Genomic DNA, 22,713 nt, shown 5'->3' with positions numbered 1-22,713 from the left:
GCGTTGGAAGCATGTATTCGAAACATATAACAAAGGAGACTTTAAACGAATACGTAACAACATCGAATGGCATTCAGTGAAAGGGTGTGGTCCAAGTCACTGGATGGAAATGCCCCAGGTAGGGCTTCTCGTAGCGCAAAGGTATAATATTGTCCTCCACGTGCTAAGCATCGAATGGAGCACTACCATCTTCCCATTAACGGATGCCCCACTAGATCCACGACCTCAAGCGATAACGCTCGTACATGTTGACGGGGGGACACTTCATACATGTTAAGTTGGAAGGAGACTACCCCATGCCTTTAGTGACCCCGTTGTGGGAGACACATCGATCAATAGCTGCGAAACGGTGGGAAGAAATGTATAGACCGCGGTTACAGCACTACTACAAGTTAATCAATCCTAAATCAGACCAAGACAAAGACAGAGAACCGAGTTTAAATGTTATCGAAGATTAAGCGGAAACTTGTATTTTTGTAAATTGTAGAAATTTTTTTAATTTATAAAGTTTGTATCATTTTTATTTTTTATAATTCAAATAATATCATTTTTAATTAATTTTTAATTTATAATTCAAATTTTTATAAACATAATTTTTGTATTATTTTTAGCTTTTCTAAATTATATTTGTGCCATTATTTATCAAAAAATATTGTTTTCTATAAATACAAACCAAGGAAAACACACAAAAAAGGACCTATACGCTACGTAGGGATCCCTACGCATCGTATGATAAGCAAATGACAATAAAGCCCCTGTTTTTGGCTTCCTTTAGGCTCAGAACAAGGGTAAAAAGGTAAAATGACAAAAACAAAGGGAGCGTATTGATCAATACGCAGCGTATGTCGAACCGTAAGGCGCGTAGGTCTCTAACGAGCGTCTTCGTCGTTTTATATTTTAGTGACGAACTTATTTCGACGCTCGTTAGGGACCATTTGTGTCAATTTTTGAAACATCAGGGACCATTTTTGTAAAAATTGAAACTTCAGGGACCAAAGTGTAAATATATCAAAAAGGGACCATTTGTGTCAATTTTTGAAACTCCAAGGACCATTTAAACCAAATTTCTTTTTAAACAGAAATTTGTTTTAAACATATTTTTTTTAATTATTTAGTCGAAGTCGAACCGTAACCGGCGTTTGAACGACGTTTAAACCGACAGCCGTTTGGGGCTGCGTTTGCAGCCGTAAACCGGCGTTTAAACGGCTGCAAACACAGCCCCAAACGGCAGCGATTTCGCAGCCGTTTGAGGCTGCGTTTGAAGCCGTTTAAACGCCCGTTTACGGCTGCAAACGCCGCCGTAGACGGTAGCAAAAATGCAGCCGTTTGCGGCTGCGTTTGCAGCCGTTTAAACGCCCGTTAGGGACCTACGCGACTTACGGTTCGACATGGACTAAATAATAAAAAAAATATAATTTAACGATGACGATCTTAGTTTTGACGCTCGTAAGGCGCGTACGGTCCTAACGAGCGTCGAAACTAAGTTCGTCGTTAAAATATATATTTTTTTATTATTTAGTCGAAGTCGAATCGTAAGGCGCGTAGGTCCCTGTCGAAACTAAGTTCGTCGTTTTATATTTTAACGACGAACTTAGTTTCGACGCTCGTTAGGGACCTACGCGCCTTACGGTTCGACTTCGATTAGATAATAAAAAAAATATAATTTAACGACGATCTTAGTTTTGACCCTCGTAAGGCGCGTAGGTCCGTTACGTGCGTCAAAATCCTTAACGAGTCAAAAATATATTGTTTTTTTATCCTCGTTTAATCGATGTCGTCTGATTATTATTTATTGACTGGTTTCCATTTATGCAGGTATTTGCACAAAATGATTTCCACTTCGATCACTACTCGAAACAAAAGCCGGGAGTGGTGTATGAGTGGTGACTTGTTCTTTTTATATTGCCTCTTATACAGGAGGCCGTGCGCTCTCGCCTACGGGTTGGCGCAGTACTTTGCCTCCGCGCATCATCAACAGGAGCGCGGAATGCTATTAGGCGGAGCCTACGTGACCAAGATAGCCCATTCGTTGGGCTATCATCCGGAGAACGACCGCGGCCGTGTAGGCCCGGCGATACAGCCAAAGCGGATGGGGATGAACACAGTAAACGGGATGCAAATTACCAAAGACTTTCCATGCGGGAAGCGGTTAAAGAAACTGGACGGCACGCAATACGAGCTTACACAACTGCCCCAAGAGTTCCCACTGTTTTATCCCCCGCACGATCCGGAGCCGCCGGAGCCGCATGCGTCGGCCGCCGTTCTTCCGCGGCCACCACAGCCGCGTGGACCACCCGGGGCGCCTCAGTTCCCACGCCATGTTTGGCACGGTCCTGACCCGTCACATCAGCGGCTGCTTCGATACGTTGAAAGGAACAACTATCTGTTAGAGTGGGTGGCTGCGGCGCTGCAGCAGCAGCGACAGCATGACGGGTTACCTCCACTACCCTTCATTGCGGATGCGGAATGGGATCAGCATCAGCATCAGGAGCAGCAGCATCAGGAGCAGCAGCAGTAGTATTTTATCATTTTGTTATGTATGGACAAACTTTTCTTGTATATATCAAACTTCGGTGTAAACGGTTTAACATATTTTGAAATGTTATATACTATGGTGTACATATAAAATTCTGGCAGGTTATTTAAAATGTTTTGTTGTATAGATAAAGTTCTGGAAGTTTTAAAATTCAGGAAGGTCATATACGCTGCATATTGACCAATACGCAGCGTATATAAAACTGGTAAACTTTTGATACTTCAAACCTACCAAAATGGCCCCAATTTTGCAGATGTTTTATATACGCTCCGTATTGACCAATACGCAGCGTATTGGTTAACTAGTGTATATAATCTTTTAAGTTTCCAATACTAACAGCTCCTAGTAGGAGGATAAACTGGTTAAGGCGTTGCGGTTCTAAACGAGAGGTCATGAGTTCGATCCTTGCAAGGGCCGGTTCTTTAAAGAAGACCCCTTTTTACCCATTTTTGATATATTTACACTTTGGTCCCTGCAGTTTCAGTTTTTACAAAAATAGTCCCTCAGTTTCAGTTTTTACAAAAATAGTCCCTCAGTTTCAGTTTTTACAAAAATAGTCCCTAACAGGGACCATTTGTGCCAATTTATGAAACATCAGGGACCTATTTTGTAAAAATTGAAACATCAGGGACCAAATTGTAAATATATCAAAAAAGGGACCATTTGTGTCAATTTTTAAAACCGCAGTGTCCATTTGTGTAAAAGTCAATACGCTGCGTATTGATCAATACGCATCGTAGACACACCTTGTTTTTTGTGCATTGATTGGTTATCAGGCACTGAGATCTATGGTTTATCTACGTTGCGTATTGGTCAATACGCAGCGTATTGGGTTAACCCTATACGCTGCGTATTGACCAATACGCAGCGTAGATAAACCCTAATTTTGCTAGGGTTTGGTGTGCCAATAGGCACTTTAGTGTGCCAATAGGCACACCCTATATATATCCATTTGTAATTCAGATGATTGTTATTAAATATGAAAATATCTACACCGATGTGGTCCTGTCCATGTGAAGGATGTACGGTAACTCACATGATAACAAATGTAGGTATGTTTTCTTGGTCTAGTGACATCAGGTGTTTATTTTTACTAAAGTTGTGTGAGTTCAAGTCTTTTAAAGTGAACAATAGGTGAATTTTAGGAGTATCTTTTAAAAGAATGTGTGTTCGCTATTTAAAAACACCGGTAGGGAATTAATGATTAGCATGTATGAAAATATCTACACTGATGTGGTCCTGTCCATGTGAAGGACTACGGTAACTCGTTGATAATAAATGTAGGGACGTATATGTCTTCTTGGTCTAGTAGCATCATGTGTTTATTCTTACTAAAGTGGTGAGAGCTCAAGTGTCTAAAAATGAAAATAGGTGGATTTTAAGAGTATATGTAAAAAGGTCTGTGTTTGCTGTTAAAAAAACAACCGTATAGAAAGCAGCTAACAGATATGCTTTTGTAAGTAAAATGGTTGTTATTGAATACGAAAATATCTACGTGATTGAATAAAACCAGAAGTTGATACAACTAACTACAAAGTCATTAGTTCTCAAAACTTATATAAATAAGAAGAAGAAGAAGAAGAAAGATGTTTTAATTAAAAATGCGTTTAACTGAAGTTGGTTAAAGTGTTAAAAATATTTTTTTTTATTTTATAACATATTCTTTAAATATTCAAATGCTTTCTAATCATTAATCTGTTTTGAGATCTTAAATAATTGTATGCAACTCTACTAAACATGTAAACACATAATATTTAAATTTTTGACAAACATTAATTAACTTTATGTTAGAATTCTATATAATTGTGGCCTTTATTGATCATCTAATACAATTAACCATATGACATTGTTATCCTAAATATTAATTATAAGTCATTATTTGATGGAAATAATGACATTAGGAAGAATGTGTAGGGTTACCCCTTTGAGTGTCCATAACATGAGAATAAAAGGAGAATAATCTACACCAAATAATCACTCTCCATCTTTTACTTTTCTCTAAATCTTGATCCATCCCAAGAGGACACTCTAAAGTGGAACCAAGAACATCTTGACGGGAATTATGGCTTCGTCATCATCCGCAAAGATAACCATACCATCAAGTACGTATCTTCATTTAGTGTCCATGTTTATATGTATGATATGATTGAATAACATGATTATATTCTTTAGTTTTTTATACATGTTTAAAGATATAATCAACATGTAGTATCCGAGCACTATGTTGATTATATCAATTCAATCATAATGAGAATTTATTCGATGGTATGTGATCTTCATGATAAATTTACAATTTTTTTTTGGAATTGTATAAAGTGTTCTTCAGTAAATTTCACAAATCCGAATTCATAATTTACAAATAGATAATTGGATTATGTGTGATATGAATTAGAAGATCACAAACTGTTTTTTTTTTTTTTTTGGAAAATTGGTATTTAATAAACCAACCTTTAACCAGTTGGTAAATAATAATCCAACCTACAGAATTGGTATATAATAATCCTACCTATCAACATGTTGGTACTCACTGAACTTCCGTTAATTTTTTTTAACTGAGTTAATTTTTAAGTTTTATTTATTACACAAACAGTCCCTGTAGTTGTAATTTACTAGTTTTAACTATTTTATGAAACAAAAAAACCACTCGAAAATCCTCCTTTTCCTCGATTTGAGGTTTATAAAATAGTTAAAACTAGTAAATTACAACTACAGGGACTGTTTGTGTAATAAATAAAACTTAAAAAATAACTTCAGTTAAAAAAAATTAACGGAAGTTCATTGAGTACCAACATGTTGATAGGTATGATTATTATATACCAATTCTATAGGTTGGATTATTATTTACCAACTGGTTAAAGGTTAGTTTATTAAATACCAATTTTCCTTATTTTTTTCAATTTATGATATTATTGAATTATTTTAATAGATCACTGAAAATATTCTTTCTAATTAGTGATATCATTGATTTAATTTAATTTAATATTATGTTCTTTGAATTGGTTTGACGGCAATGTTTTTCCACATGTATATGAATTCAAAGTCATGGCTATAGATACTGTTTAAATAGGTGATGTAGATAATTTATCCCTTTTTGAAATATCTATTGCTGAATAATGTCCTTTTGGATATATTTGCCTAAAGTGATGGTGGCATTTTAGTACATACTAAAAATTGCATAAATAGAATTTGTAGACATATTTTGTTTGTTTTGCCTAAGTAAATTAGTTTAAATTAATGGTCATATTTGATGCATGCCAATACCCTACTGTATGGTTTTTTGTTTTACTAATTTTCAAGCCTAGTTGCATAAATATGAATCTTATGGTTTCTTCATATTCATATGTATTGGTTATTTTAGGTTAAGAATGAAATAATTTTATTAATGTGACTAGAATTAACTCACTTGAATTGTAGTATTTGTTGTTTAATGTAACTAAATGAGGTACTTGATAAGACCCTTGATATTTGTTGTTTAATGTAATTAAATGAGGTACTTGATAAGACCCTTGGTATTCGCAATTTAAGTTCAATATTATCATTTACTCCACAAATAAATAGAACTTAATTCATGTATTATGAAATATGTTCATTATGAAATTTATGTGACTTTTGATGGACTAGGAAACAAATTGTATTTTAGTATTGTTTCTAGTTTTCATGAACAAATAATTATTGTTTTCTTTTAGTTTCTTACAAAGTAAATGATGCTATTCCATTTTATGTAATTACATGTATTGTTTTACAATGAACCTAAAGCCAAATGGTTTGATGATACATATAATAAATTATTAGCCTAATTACATGGATATATCATTTCTTGCCCAAAGGTGTTATGATATGTTTGTGTGCTTAATTTTATCATATATATACGCACGTTCATAATTCATGAATTTTGGTCAAAGCCCAAGCGAAGCCAAAATTCAAGTAGAACATTAAGTCGGTTTATTGTGTTCATAATACATGAACTTTGGTCAAAGCCAAAGCGAAGACAAAGTTCATTCCGAACAATAAGTTAGTCTATTATGGTATGTTTATAATGCATAAATTTTGGTCAAAGCCAAAGCGAAGCCAAAATTTATGTAAAACATCAAGACAATATATTTTTTTATGTATGTTCATAATGTCTGAATTTTGGTCAAAGCCAAAGCGAAGCCAAAATTCAGATAGAATCTTAATTAATCTATTGTTTTGGTGTTATAATAGATTTTATCTTCAATATACTTATCTTTATTTGTCTTGCTTGATTACCCCTAAATAGATTACTCCAACTCTTCTGTTTGTGTTGATCTAGCATCCACTTTTAGTCCTAGCCTTGGAATTGAATTATTGACTGGGGCAAACTTTGCCACATGGAGGGATACGGTTAAACTTACTCTTGGTATGGTGGATCTTGATTATGCCCTGAGGCATGACCCTCCTGCTGCTTTGACTGCTGAAAGCACTACAGATCAGAAAATAGAGCATGAAAAGTGGGAAAGGTCTAACAGAATGTCTCTTATGGTTATCAAGAATTCCATCCCAACTGCCATTAGGGGAGCTATACCTGATTCAGAGAATGCCAAAGAATATCTGAATTCAGTTGAGGAGCAATTAAAGGGATCTTCTAAAGCACATGCGAGTTCTCTAATTTTGAAGATGCTTACCACAAAATATGAAGGGACTAGTGGTGTGCGTAAGCACATAATGATGATGAGCGACATGGCCCATAAGTTAAAGGGATTAGACATGGAAATAAGCGACGGTTTTTTAGTACACTTCATCATGACTTCTCTTCCTGCACGTTTTAATGCTTTTAAGATCAACTATAACACTCAGAAAGACAAATGGTCAATGAGTGAGTTGATAGCAATGTGTGTGCAGGAGGAGGAACGTTTGAAACTAGAACAACCAGAAGTTGCTTATATCGCTACCACTAAGTCAGTGAAAAGGAAGGGAAATTTTAAAGGGGAAAGTTCCAAAGTCCAGAAAGTTAATTCAAATACTGTTTCCAGCCCTAATGTCTCCAAGGGACAGTCTCGTTGCAAGTTCTGCCATAACAAAGGGCACTTGCAACGAGATTGCTCAAAATTCAAGGAATGTCTGGCTAAGAAAGGTACTGATGCATTTATGATAATTGAATCCTTTAATATTATTGTACCAATTAACACATGGTGGGTTGACTCTGGTTCAATGGTTCATGTTACCAATTCCACACAGGGATTCCTTACAATCCAGAGGCTGGAAAGAAACCAAAGAACACTTAGAACATGAGGAGGGGAAGAACTTGAAGTTGAGGCCATAGGAAACATGCAACTTATTATGAAAAATGGTCATTGTATTAAACTTTATGATACATTATATGTACCGAAAATTACTCGGAATTTAGTATCAGTATCAAAGTTAGACAATGATGGTTTTGAAGTTTTACATGGGCATGGAAAGGTCACTATTAGTTTAAACTCCCAAGTTCTTGGTTGTGGTTATCTGGATGGAAATCTCTATAAGTTAGAACTAGATGATAGTTTTTCGAAATCTTTGTTGTCATATAACGTAAATGAGAAAATCAACAAACGAAAACGAAAACGAAAACATGATTTGGAAACATCATCCAAATTGTGGCATCGACGTTTAGGTCACATCTCACGAGACAGAATGATAAGACTCGTGAAGGATGGTGAATTACCAGATCTTGATTTTAGCGATTTTGGAACATGTGTTGAATGCATTAAAGGGAAAAAGACAAATAAAAATAAAAAGGGTGCCATAAGGAGTTCTGGATTATTAGAACTCATACACACTGATATTTGTGGACCTTTTCCACCTGGCATTACTGGCCATACGTCTTTCATTACTTTCATAGATGATTATTCTCGGTACATGTACCTGTATTTGATTAAAGAAAAATCTGAATCACTTGAAATGTTTAAAACTTTTAAGGCTGAAGTTGAAAACCAACTTAGCCGTAAGATAAAGGTAGTGAGATCAGATAGAGGGGGTGAGTATTATGGTCGACATACAGACATTGGTCAAGCTCCCGGTCCTTTCTTTAATTTTTGTAAAGAACACGGGATAGTGAACCAATTTACCATGCCGGGTACACCTCAGCAGAATGGTGTTGCTGAGAGAAGAAATAGAACCCTTATGGACATGATAAGAAGTATGTTAGCAAACTCGAATTTGCCTAAATTTTTATGGACTGAGGCATTGAAGACGGCCATTCTAATACTAAATAGGGTTCCTTCTAAATCTGTCCCAAAAACTCCTTATGAAATTTGGACAGGAAAGAAACCAAGCTTAGAGTATATGAAAGTATGGGGTTGTCCTGCCGAAGCTACGCTTTATGATCCTTTGAAAAAGAAAATTGACACGAGGACAGTCAGTTGCTACTTCATAGGATATCCCGAACAATCAAAGGGATATAGATTTTACTGTCCTTCACACGTTATTCGTATTGTGGAAAGTCGAATTGCTGATTTTATAGAGGATTTTAAGGTCAGTGGGAGCAGTTAAAGTGGAGTCTTTGATTTCCAAGAAGTGCAAGAGGAGGGGGGATGGGCTTTTCAAATTTATCTCCTATTACACCTCTTGTACATAACACTGCACCACCCCATGTTTCCGCTGAAATTAATGCTCCTAACGTCCCTAATAATGAAGGCACATCAAACTCACAAGAGCATAACCAAATCCCTGAACCAGTTAATGAACTTGTTGAACCTGAAAATCAGCTTAGGAGGTCATCAAGGCCAAGAAGGCCCACTAACTTTGATGATTATGTAACCTACCTTAATGAAGCTGATTTGGATTTAGGAAAGTATAATGATCCAACCTCTTACAGTGAAGCCATTGGTAGTGATAAATCTTCTGAGTGGAATAAAGCTATGATTGATGAGCTTGATTCCATGAAAAAGAATGGCGTTTGGGAATTGGTTGAATTGCCCAAAGGGGTAAAACCCGTAGGATGTAAATGGGTATTCAAAACCAAATTAGACCCAAATGGAAACGTCGAACGCTACAAAGCACGATTGATTGCTAAAGGCTATACTCAAAAAGAGGGAATCGATTATCAGGAAACCGTTTCACCTGTCTCACGGAAGGATTCTTTGAGAATAGTTATGGCATTGGTAGCTCATTTTGATTTAGAGTTACATCAGATGGATGTCAAAACTGCTTTCCTTAATGGTGACTTACATGAAGATGTGTTTATGACTCAACCTGAAGGCTTTAAACCTAAAGGTCAGGAACACTTAGTCTGTAAGTTACAGAAATCCATATATGGGTTAAAACAGGCATCACGTCAGTGGTACTTAAAATTTGATGAAATTATGAAAAAACAAGGCTTTATAAAGAATCAAGTGGATCAATGCACCTACCTCAAAATGAGTGGGAGCAACTTTGCTATACTTGTCCTTTATGTGCATGATATCCTTTTGGCGAGTGATAGTTTAGATTTGTTGCATGAGTCAAAGCGATTACTTTCGCAAAATTTTGACATGAAGGATCTCGGAGAAGCCTCTTACGTAATAGGCATCGAAATACACCGAGATCGTACAAATGGGATATTAGGTCTATCCCAGAAGGCTTATATTGATCGTATTCTTACACGTTATAACATGCAACAATGCTCTCTATCAGTGGCTCCAGTAGTTAAGGGAGATGTTTTTGGCTCTTTTCAGTGTCCAAAAACAGAGGTTGAAAAGGAGCAAATGAGATTGATACCTTATGCTTCAGTAGTAGGAAGTTTGATGTATGCTCAAGTCTGTACTCGTCCCGATATTGCATATATTGCTGGAATGCTAGGCCGGTATCAATCTAATCCCGGCCTAGATCATTGGAAAGCAGCAAAGAAAGTGTTGCGATATCTACAAGGAACGAAAGACTATAAATTGACATATAGAAGAACGGACAACTTGGAAGTAGTAGGCTATTCCGATTCTGACTTTGCTAAATGCAAAGATGATAAGAAATCGACTTAGGGGTACATCTTTATGCTTGCAGGCGGACCAATTTCATGGAGGAGTCATAAGCAACAGTTAATAACAACCTCAACGATGATGGCAGAATATGTTGCAGTGTACAATGCAACGTGCCATGGGATCTTGTTAAGAAATCTCATCACTGGACTCAAAGTCGTTAACTCCATATCACGACCATTGAAGATTTACTGTGACAACTCAGCTGCTGTTAGTTTCTCGAACAGTAACAGTTCGAGCGGAGCTGGTTTAACCTCGATACAAAGTTTTGTTCGTTCGAGAACGCGTAGAGGAAAATAATCTTTGTATCGAGCACATAAGCACTAAAGATATGCTAGCGGATCCGATGACTAAAGGTCTACCACCCAGAACTTTCCAAGATCTTGTAATGAGAATGGGTTTTAGTAAAGACCTTGTATGAAAGCATACACTGTGTATGAACGATTATTATTTCCTTGAATGTTTTATATTGTCTATACTAATGTTTGTGCGCACCTTATGATTTATAGACAAAACTTATGTAAGGTAATTACTTACCCTAAGGATTTTATTTCAGTCATTTTGGTTTTATGATTAAGTGTTTTATATTGAGACTTTAGTATGACTGTTGGGGGTCTCGAATTGACTTCAATTCGAATGACTGTAACTCTCTGCTATGGTTTCAACATGAGACTTGATGAGTATTTTAAACTTGGCCAAAATTACTTAATACTCATCGTTAATGATCACTCGGCCAAGTGGGAGAATGTTAGACTTCTATATAATTGTGGCCTTTATTGATCATCTAATACAATTAACCATATGACATTATTATCCTAAATATTAATCATAAGTCATTATTTGATGGAAATAATGACATTAGGAAGAATGTGTAGGGTTACCCCTTTGAGTGTCCATAACATGAGAATAAAAGGAGAATAATCTACACCAAATAATCACTCTCCATCTTTTACTTTTCTCTAAATCTTGATCCATCCCAAGAGGACACTCTAAAGTGGAACCAAGAACATCTTGACGGGAATTATGGCTTCGTCATCATCCGCAAAGATAACCATACCATCAAGTACGTATCTTCATTTAGTGTCCATGTTTATATGTATGATAGATTGAATAACATGATTATATTCTTTAGTTTTTTATACATGTTTAAAGATATAATCAACACTTTATCTATAGAGTAAATTACAAAAATCATCCTTTATGTTGACATCAGGTTGCAAAAAATGTCATTTATCTTCAATAAGTACAAAAAACGTACTCGATGTTTGCAAACCCTTGTACGTTACGTCCTTTAACCCTAACTCAGTTAATTTTTATGGTTAACTCTGACTAAATGGATCCAACCTAAGGGTATTTTGGTAGCTTTACTTGTTTATTTAAAATATATATCAAATAAGATAAAAAGTATCTAAAACAAGTTAAAAATTACATATAAAAATAAATGACCCTTTCTCTCACAACTCTCCCCCTCCCTCTTTCTCTCTCTAACTGGAGATTCAGTCGACCACCACCATAGACCACCATCTTCATCGCACGCCTCCATTGACCTCCATACCCACTATTAACTTCAAATTCAGGCGTTCTTCATCCCAACGACAGAAGGAGTGGAGGCAACGGTTGTAGGTGGCGGCACCACCGCCAGATCACTTCCGGGCTTTTGGTCGGCGATCAAGCCTCCCCCTCCACCACCTTGCACTCCACCATAGTTGCTTCCTTCCGTCGCTACCGCAGGTCGCCGTCGATGAAGTTAGAGTTTCAAGATAGTTCTGGTTGTTTTTGTGACAAATGGCAAATAACCGGAAGTTCAGTACAGTCTAATCATTATTTTTAGTATATAATCTCATGCAATTAGCGTAATTTAATTACGTAACTGGATCGTACATTAGATAACAGTGTTAGGACAAGAGAACAATACTATAACATATGTTGGTTTTCGTCATGTCGCAAAACCGATTAAACTATGCCCTAAAAGTGTTGGTAGAAAGTGTTACGCGCACTATTCACGGTCACACTATTCATTACAGTAAAACTGTGAAAACAGAACGAAACAATGAAAAACGACACACGAACGACATAACCGAGTCCATATACACATGAAAATACATCTTGCAAAAATACATAACTTTCCGGTACGACACCCTAAATACAAAATCGTTCGTTCCGCTAAAAATAAAACAATTCTAACTCGTCCGAACTAATAATTTAGCATTTCCAAGACTCTGGAATTATAGCGAATGATAACAAACACATGAAAACAATATGAGGATATTAATGGGGTGTCCGAAACATAAGCTTTCGGTGCTGCGTTGCAACCCCCACAACTTGTCCGTTTTTTAACCGACAAGCTAGTAAATAACATTTCCGACGCCAAAACAACCAGACGGAAGACATGGCGAACTAGTTAAGCTTATTTTGGGACTCGAAATCACTTCATGCATCTTTGAATGGCGGAATAACAACTTGCGGCAAACCTTCGTCGGTACGAAATAAAAGTGTCGTTAACTACTCGACGACTAAACGGAAGCCATTTAAGGTATCAAAATACAATTTCTACTAGTCTAGTGAACTAGTTAATGACAATTAACATTTCGAATCCCTAATTACCCCCTAATGGTGCAATTAAACCCCTAATCACCATACTTTGCTTAGTTACCAAAATATCTAGATTTTTAACACTTTTTATAAAAAAAAAGTTAAATTTTACCCCCCCCCCCCCCCATTCTAGAAATTGGTCAAAGTGGGTCTCACCCACAAGATTTTTGTTGAAATATTAGAGATTTCAAGTATGGTGTAGGAGAGGTAAAGTATGGACTTGAAAACATGAAAGACTTGAAATATTATAACAAGATATCATCCTTATTAATTACAACAACTTTCAAACTTAAAAAAAAAACCCATTCTTGTTCCTATAACTCACGGCTACAAGAATAAACACTAAACTCCACCATAACTCACCATTAAACACCATAAATTACTCACATTTCAAGGTCATTAATGCAAGGGTTAAGCATGGAGCATCATTAAGGACCTTCTTGGGAGCTTAATCTCTTCTTAATCATCTTGTTTAACTTGTGCAAAGTTGTAAGCCATCTTCTACTCATTTTTAAGCTCCTTGTTTAGTGTAGATTACAAAAGTACAAGTTGATTATCTTGAAGATTAAGAAAAATTCAACAAAAAACCCTAATCTCAAACATAATAATCTACTAAACATCACTTATTATGTGATTATTTGTGTAGATTAGTGTAACTAGTTAGTGTAATCTTGATGATTATGTTGATTTTGTGAAAATTAGTGGTTTAAAGTCTAGATTTATGATGATCTTGTGATTTATATCATGTAGTAATTTAGATTAGTGTTAATCTTGCTATGTTACACTTAAAAATGTGATTTAAACACATATATGTTTAAATCACACAAGATCATCAACTTCAAAAATTATGATAGTGAACTTTGATTAGTGATTCTTGAAAGATAAAACAAAGAATAATCATGAATCAAAACTTTTAAAAACACTAATGAACTTGATTTTTAACATAAAGCAAGTTTATGTAATTTTATTTTAAAAAGTGTGGTATAAAAAGTCTTGGAAATTTTTACATAAAGATGTGGGAATTTTTAAAAGTGAAAAACAAGTATAATCAAGTTTATGTAAATAATGAACTTGAAAATTTGATTATTTTAAAGTCTTGAAAGATTAACCGAAAGAAATGCTCATAAGAAACCTTGAAGGAATAAGTGTGATTTATGTGGTAAATTGATTTTGGTGATATTTGGTTATTGTGGTGATTTTTGGAAACTTGATTGATGATTTAAACGTGGGAAACATCATAGTTTAGGGGAAACTATGGCGATTTTTTTCTAAAATCATAATCATGATTAAATAGGGGTTAAAGTGTGATTAAAATGGTTAATCACGTTTAAGGATTTTAATCATGGTTAAACAAACTTTTTGGGAAAAAGTTTAAGTATTAAACATCTATGTAAGTTTCTAAATTACTTATAATGGTTTTTATAAGTTAAAAATGAAAACTTATAAATATATATATATTTTTAGGTAATTATATATATTTAGAAAACTCATCAAGGTGTATATTACGTGTTAAGTGTATGTATTTTGATTTATTAGGGTAATCTAAATACTACACAAAAGATACCAAGAAATACTTGTAAAAAACAAGTATAAAATACACATGAATACATACACATCAATATCCTCATATTACCAATAAATGCTAAATTAAACGGAATCCATAAAACTCATTCATATGTGGTCCCTAAACGAGTTAAACGGGTGAGCGGACAATACGGACAACGGAACCAAAAGTTACAAGAAAATATTCCTAAGAAATAAAGTATATTTCAATCGAAAATGATATATTGAAAATGATAATTTTTCACAAAGTTGCAGTCATGGTATAATATATAATAAAAATATATTAAATTTATTTTAGATAAATAAATAAATAAAAGTATCATTCTACCCTCATGTGCAAGGCACGTGCCATATTTAACTGAAAATTGTAACCTTGTTAGGGTCAAAAGGGCGTATAGTGTAATGAGTTTTTCAAATAAAGGACTGTGACTGTAGTTATTGAAGTTAAAGGCTAACCATTGCAATTCGATAAAAACACAAAGGACGAAAAATGTAATTTACCCTTGTATTTTTTTTAAGTCAAACTTGGTCCAAGTTGACCTACTAGATCCGATTTTGGCCAACGTTGACCGCTTTTGATCGATTCCGAGTAATTAGACAGAGTTTAAGAAAATTGTCTCACCAGCATACCTTATAGGCTTGTAGCGATTACTCAGCCTCTTAGACCTTGTTTTACAACATTGATTTATACATAAAAGTTATGTCATTTAAACCAAAAGATAAAGTTATTACATTTTCAAAATGAATATTAACATGTGTTTTAGATCGACTGAAAAACACAAAAACAAAATACCAATACCGCTGTTGTTCAATCGCTATCGATTCAGTTTATTACAATATCGATACAATATCCGTACCAAGTATAATTTACAATACATAAACTATTTAATGTAAATCCAATCCATTCCAGTAAACTTTATATTGGAATGTAAGAAAATAAAAAAAAAAGTATCACTACTAAATTTTTTTAAAAAAGTTTACGAACATAAGTTGCTAAAGAAAAAACTAGTCTATCTACTATAATAAAAGAAACCAAATTTTAGACACATGTCATTCATTGAAGCCATCTATTTTTATAGATAATTAATATCAATTAAAAGATAATTATAGAATTAAATTTAATATAAATTTAAACAATTCATATAGGAGATAATATATATAATATTTTAAAATAGAGTAAATTACAAAAATCGTCCTTTATGTATGTCACTTATTGCAAACTGTGTCCTTTGTCTTCAATAATTACAGAAAACGTACTCGATGTTTGCAAACCCTTGCAAGTTATGTCCTTTAGCCCTAACTCGGTTAATTTAAATGGTTTATTTATTTTATTAAAGTAAAATAGTTAAGGGTAGAACCTATTTCAAAAATGTTTAAAAGGTGTTTATTGGTTCTATACTTATATTTTCGTGTTCAATTCTCAACTCAAATACGATAATCACTATGTTTACGTGATATTTATAAGAACAATCACCGCAATCACCCCATCCATCGTATATCGAGTATATCCGTTAGTTTTTTTAAGATATAAATTTTTATTAGATTCATTTAACCCGTGTAATAAACGAGGTTTTTTAAAGATATAACATTTTTATTTTTTACTATACAAAATTACATTTATGCAACTCGTGTAATACTCGGGGTTTTAAAAATATAACTTTTTTTTATTATGTAGTATATAAAATTAGATTTCTTCAATACATATAATACATAGAATTTATAAAGATATAACTTTTTATTGTTTGGTATATAAAATTACATGTGTTCAACCCGTATAACACAGCCTCCCGCTTTAGTCTCCCTAACGGTCGAACTTAGTCTCGCTCCTCAGCTCAACGTGGTTCTTAAAAATGTAACTTTTTATTATTTAATATATAAAATTAAATTTACTCAACCCGTACAATACACGAGGTATTAAAGATATAACTTTTTTTATTATTTAATATATAAAATTAGATTTATTCAACCAATGTAATAAACGAGATTTTTGAATATATATTGTTTTATTATTTGGTATATAAAATTGCACTTATTCAACCCGTATAATAAACGAGATTTTTAAAGATATATTTTTTTATTATTTGATATATAAAATTGCATTTATTCAACCCGTATAAGACCTACCGTACTGGAGCGTTTTTCCTCCCTGATACCGCCCCAAAACGCCGGATCACGCCGACACCTCCATTACATGTGGGCGTGTTTGGCTCCTTTTTGATTTAGGCGTTTTATAAAAAACGCTGGATGGGCTATGTGATTGTCCAATCATATTTCACTTTGCATCAATTGGTCAATAAGAATTTTATTTTTTTTTAATTTTATATTATTACAAAACATAATGCCCAATAATGCCCCATCCCCACTACACCAATTTTAGAAAACGCCTAATAATGCCTCATTGCTGACTGAGCTGCCACATGGCGCAAAACGCCCAAGGGTGAATAATGCCCACTACGCATGATCTAATACACGGGGTTATAACCTAGTTAAACAATAAATGAAAGATAATTAAAAAAAATCTTTGCATTTAAAGTGGATCTCAATTTCCCATTGCCACCAGTTTAATAGGTGAATATAAAATTCTAGTTATTATATTTTTTTAATTAATTTTAATATTGCATTTGAAGTGGATCCCATTGCCGCCGGTTTAAAATTTTGGTGGGAAGAAACCGCATTTTTTCAGGTGAAAAAACTTTCAAACTCCAAACTTTAAACTTCAAACTTGAATTCCAAATTAATCAAAAAATTTCACCCAAATCAATTCATCTTTTCTTCTTCCCGGTTCTTTTTCCCCAGTCCCACATTTAAAAAACCCAAATAATCATAATCAATCCCCATCCCCAAAACCCTCACCCATCTCTTTCTCTCTGCAACAACAATGGAGAACAAGCTTCATGGCTTACCCCCTCACAAAAGATTCAATCTTATACACCAACAAAAACCCACCATTCATCCCCAAGACTTCAACTTTCCTTCTTCTTCATGTTTGCCGGCAAAAAAGAGAAAAGAAACCCGTGACCCATCTCCGATTCCGGCCAATCTTGAACCCCCCACCACCACCACCGCCGGCGCCGCCGTCTGCTTACCCGCCAAAAAAAGAATATGCGCCCTGCACCCAAATCTTTTCTTGGACAAACCCTTTTCATCATTTGACCTGAATCTGGAGTATGACCCCAGATCAGATCATGATCAAGAAAATGTTCAAGAAAAAAATCAAGAAAATGTTCAAGAAAAAGATCAAGAAAATGGGTATGTGGATGAAGTGGAAAATGAAGAAGAAGAAGAAGAAGAAGATGGGATTTTGTGTGCAGTATGTCAAAGCACAGATGGTGATGCAAAAGACCCAATTGTGTTTTGTGATGGGTGTGATCTAATGGTGCACACCACTTGTTATGGTGCACCACTCACCAATGGTGTGCCTGAAGATGATTGGTTTTGTTCTAAATGCAAGAGTAGTGGTAAAAGCAAAGTGGGGTCTTTATCTTGTTGTTTGTGTCCTGTTACTGGTGGGGCGTTGAAACCGACGGTTGACGGTCGTTGGGCGCATATCGTGTGTGCGTTGTTTATTCCGGAAGTGTTTTTTGGTGACCCGGAAGGGAGAGAAGGGGTTGATTGTTCTAAGGTTGTTGCTAGAAGATGGGGTGGGAAGTGTTATGTTTGTAAGAAGTTGGATGGGTGTGTTATTGATTGTTCTGAAGAGAAGTGTTGTTTGAGGTTTCATGTGACTTGTGGGTTGAAAGAGGATTTGTGTATTGAGTATAAACAAGGGAGGAATAAAGGGGCTATTGTTGCTGGATTTTGTAAAACACATACTGATTTATGGATGAAGGTAAAGAATCAAGTGTTTTTGTTGTCTTTTTTTTGTATAAATTTTACATATAATTGTTTTAATGGATTTTTGTTTGTTTGTTTGCAGCAACAAGCAACAGGGAAATTCAAGATTGTAGCAAGAAATGAGGATTGACAAGATTTGTGGTTTTGACTTGTCAACATGTGAAAACACAAACATTTGATATTTTATTTTTGATAGTTAAGGGTAGAAGTTGTTTTCTTTTAGTTTTGTGTTTTTAAAGTATTTTAGATCATGTTTTGATAACAATTTACATATTTCAGCTTTCTTAGTTGATTAAAGAGTTTTTATCATTGCTAGAGTTTTTATTTCATTGACATTGTTGTTTGTTATAGAATAATTGTCTTAAATATTCAGGTGTTAAATAAAAATGTGTTGTCTTGATGTCAACACAAACAAATATACTTGTTGTGCTTATTTGTTAGTGAAATCAAGTTTGTTTGTGTTTTGTCTATGTTCATTTGTTAATAAGCTAAAGACACATACACAAATACATTTCATATTAAAAATAATACAAGTGACCTTAATGAATTACATTCTAATACGTTACTTTTTGAGTCAGTGTGTTTTAGTGGTTTTAACCACTTGAGTTTAAAATCAAAAAGTTTAACGCTTCGAGTTCCTAAGCGTTCATTTTATAATGTTTTGAGTCCCTGTGTTTTATTTGTTTTAACCATTTGAATCCAAAATCAAAGTACAAATGTTAAAAAATTGGACTCAAAACGTTATCAAATGAGCAGGGAGGAACTCAGGGTGTTAAACTTTTTAATTTTATATTCAACTGGTTAAAACCACTAAAATATAGAGACTCGAAAAGTAATTTATCTTCTGTTTATTTGATTATTAAGTCAACGGATTTAAAGTTCCAGTGGCTCACTAAGCATTTGGTTTGTTTGAAAACCCACTTTTTCTTGATGTTGTAGTCATATTGGATTCTTAGTCGGGCTCAATTTGTTTAGTCAGCAACTTTTTTACTAAGACTATCTCCAATGCTAAATGCGTCCTTAGCTGTCACATCATCTGTTACGTAATATTCTTATAAGGGGACTAGGGGTGGAATCACTAGTGATGGATTCCATCACTCCCACTATCCAATCAACTAATGCCATGTCATCAATCCAATTTCCATCACTAGTGATAGAAATGTAGGAGGGGTGGAATCACTAGTGATGGAATTCTATCACTCCCTCCCAATTTTTTTAATTTTTATTTTTAAATTAGAAATTAACAATAAAACACTAAAATTAAAAATTTCATTAATTTTAAAACATACTACTTCAATTTCACATACTAGAAACATACAATTTGTAAAAAAAAAAAAAACCTACTACTCGAATTTAACATACTAGAAACATACAATTTAAAAAAAAAAAAAAAAAAACCTACTCCTCGTCCGAATCCGGAAACTCCAAACCTAGAGAACCTACTAGTTCGATTAAATCGTATCTCAACCGAAAGTGAGTTTCTTCGTTACGCAATTGTAAATTGATATCTTGTGGAACTTGAACTTGTGTAGGAGGATCCGGTACCCAAATCCGGGGATATTGCACGTCCGTCGTGTTTGACCAACATATTGTGCAATATGATACACGCATACACTATGCTATGTATTGCTTTCTTGGTCATCGAACGAACCGGTCGGTGTAGTATACCCCATCTACCCTTTAAAACACCAAACGCCCTCTCAACATCTTTTCTTGCCGATTCTTGCAATTTTTTGAACGCCTTTTCTTTAGCCTCGACGGGAAATGAGGGAGCTTTCACAAAAACAGACCAAGACGGGTAGATACCATCCACAAGATAAAAGCCTCGTCTGTAATGTCGACCGTTAACATAGAAAGGAGAGGAAGGTGCGGTACCATCCGTTACGCTTTGGAACAACGGCGACGTGTGCAACACATTGATGTCGTTGTTTGAACCTGGAACACCGAAGTACGAATGCCAAATCCATAAATCATTCGACGCCACCGCTTCTAGTATGATGGTTGGTCTTTTGATGTCTCCCCTCACATACGCCCCTCGCAACTCTCTTGGACAATTTTTCCACTCGATATGTGTACAATCGATGCTACCGAGCATCCCGGGAAAATGCCATCTAGCCTCGTGTGCGGCATAAATACGAGAGATGTCGTGGCTCGTCGGTTTTCGTAAAAACTCGTTAGAATACAACTTAATAACCGCATTGCAAAAAAATTGCAAACACTCACGTGAAGTTCTTTCAGACATAGCTAGGTATTCATCATATTGATCGGGTGGGTTACCTGTCGCTAGTTGGCGAATGGCGGACGTGCATTTTTGAATCGGCGTGAAACTTGGTTTGCCCCTCGCATCGTAACCTTCTTGAAACCATCCCTCGCTTGCCTCGATGTCTCCAACAATCTTTAAAAATAATTCTTTGGGTAAACGAAAACGATCTCTAAACGTTTCGGAATTGTATAGCGGGTTTTCCACAAAATAATCGTTCATCAAAACTTCGTTGGCACGTATACGATCACGGCCGACCATCTTCTTCTTTGGGCGGGACGACTCAGCATCAAGCTCGTTATACACCGACACAAAATAGTTTAGTGTGTCGTTGTCGGAAGACGACTCGGAATCGCTAGACATCGGAAACGTCGAATCGGTAGGGAATTCCATTTGAGAAAGATATAAAAAATGTGTGAAGTGGGTTTAAATTGGTTAAAAGATAGAGTTTGGTGTGTGAAAAAATGGTTAAAATGTGGATATATATATAAAAAAATGGATTATTATTTTTTTTTTTAATAAAGTTACCGTTCAAACCCAACGGTCATCATGCAACGGCCGAATTTTTAAGTTTTCAACGCGTTATACACATTACGCGTTAAAGATAAAACGCGTTAAAGATGGGGCGGCGGCGGTGTGCTGCTTGGCCATCACGCGTGATGGGGGGTCTATAACGGACCGCCCCGTCCCCTCTAAATCTTTAAAAATCTCAATTTCATCTCCAATCCTACAAATATCCTTACCCTTCTTAATTTACACCCCATCATCTATTCATTACACACAATATTTAAATAAAACATTTCTTTTTCTTACTTTGGGCCCACCTTATCGCATGAACCGAGGCAAACACATGCCCTTGTAGAAGGGTATCTCATCTAAGGACATGCTATGATGGATGAACTCCAATGGTAAGAATCTCTAAGGGCATCCAAGAGCATGATCTCCAAGGGCCATTAAAGATAGTTTAATACATATGTCAAATGAAATGTCATTTCACATGAAAATATGTGCTGTTCTATTGGGCCGGCCCACCCCAATATAGACAAGTCAAAAATCACCTGCACCTAGCAAATTCCTTTTACTGTTCAGTGTTCAATAACTTCAGATTCCTTTAACTAGTAGCAATTTCCAATTCTTTAAATAAATTATATTGTGCTGAATCGGACTATGTGTTCAGAGAAAAGGAAGGTTTTGATAAGGGGTGCAAAAGAGCTAAGTCGAGTCAGAGCTTATTAACTTAAGAGGGCTCGAGTTTGTTTAAGCTCAATTTGATTTGAGTTTTTAACAAGCTGATCTCAAGTAGTTAACAAGTAGAGGAGTGGGTTTCTCTTATTTTTATGTCTATTTTTCATATAAAATGATAAAATAGTCATTGTATGTATGTTTAACATAATTTATAATGGAAATGATGTGTTCCCAAGTTAAATAAACTAAAAGAAAGGAAGGAAAAGAGAATTAATGAGAGAAAAGAAAGAGAGAGATAAAATGTATAATGTACTTATGTGTTCTAATGTTCCAAAAAAATGGAAGGAGATTAAAAAATTTATGTGTTTCCGAGTTGAAAAAAAAAAGAAAAGAAAGCTACAGTTTACAATTATGTTCTTTAAGATTATTTATTTATGTGTTTCCCTCCAAAATCTCTCCAATTTGAGACTTGTAAACACAAATAGTTTTCACTTTTCTGTCACCTTTCCCGTTAAAAAAAGGGACTCGGTAGCACATTTTATATATATGCATGGCACACCTCCATTGGTCTAGAAAAATTATGACCTGAATTCAAAATTGCGATTTCGCCCCCTGTTAAAAAATACGATTTTGCCCTTTGTTAAAAATTATGATTTTCCTATCAGCTCAAAATTACAATCTTGCCAATGTTTTGGCTTTTGTCAAATTACGAATTTACCCCCAGTTTAAAATCATGATCTTACCCCAGTTCAAAATTACAATTTTGCCATTTTTATGGTTGTGTTTGTTTTAAT

The 22,713-nt window shown here is 34.9% G+C and overlaps 1 protein-coding gene across 1 annotated transcript; it reads left to right on the top strand.

Annotated features, from left to right (window-relative positions):
* The first annotated feature begins 17,381 nt into the window (after positions 1-17,381).
* On the top strand, positions 17,382-18,840 carry LOC110889788 (protein Jade-1). The gene is made up of 2 exons (XM_022137353.2): positions 17,382-18,469; positions 18,557-18,840. Exons 1-2 carry the CDS (start codon positions 17,519-17,521, stop codon positions 18,602-18,604), a joined length of 999 nt encoding a protein of 332 aa, XP_021993045.1. The 5' UTR covers positions 17,382-17,518; the 3' UTR covers positions 18,605-18,840.
* The last annotated feature ends 3,873 nt before the right edge of the window (positions 18,841-22,713 follow it).

Source organism: Helianthus annuus, chromosome 11 (assembly GCF_002127325.2).
Source record: "Helianthus annuus cultivar XRQ/B chromosome 11, HanXRQr2.0-SUNRISE, whole genome shotgun sequence".
In the NCBI taxonomy this organism is placed as follows: Eukaryota; Viridiplantae; Streptophyta; class Magnoliopsida; order Asterales; family Asteraceae; genus Helianthus; species Helianthus annuus.
This window is presented reverse-complemented; position numbering and strand designations above follow the sequence as displayed.

Coding starts and splice junctions, on each gene's coding strand:
- LOC110889788 (XM_022137353.2), top strand. CDS start 17,519: ATGGAGAACAAGCTTCATGGCTTACCCCCTCACAAAAGATTCAATCTT. Junction 18,470..18,556: donor ATACTGATTTATGGATGAAG/GTAAAGAATCAA, acceptor GTTTGTTTGCAG/CAACAAGCAACAGGGAAATT.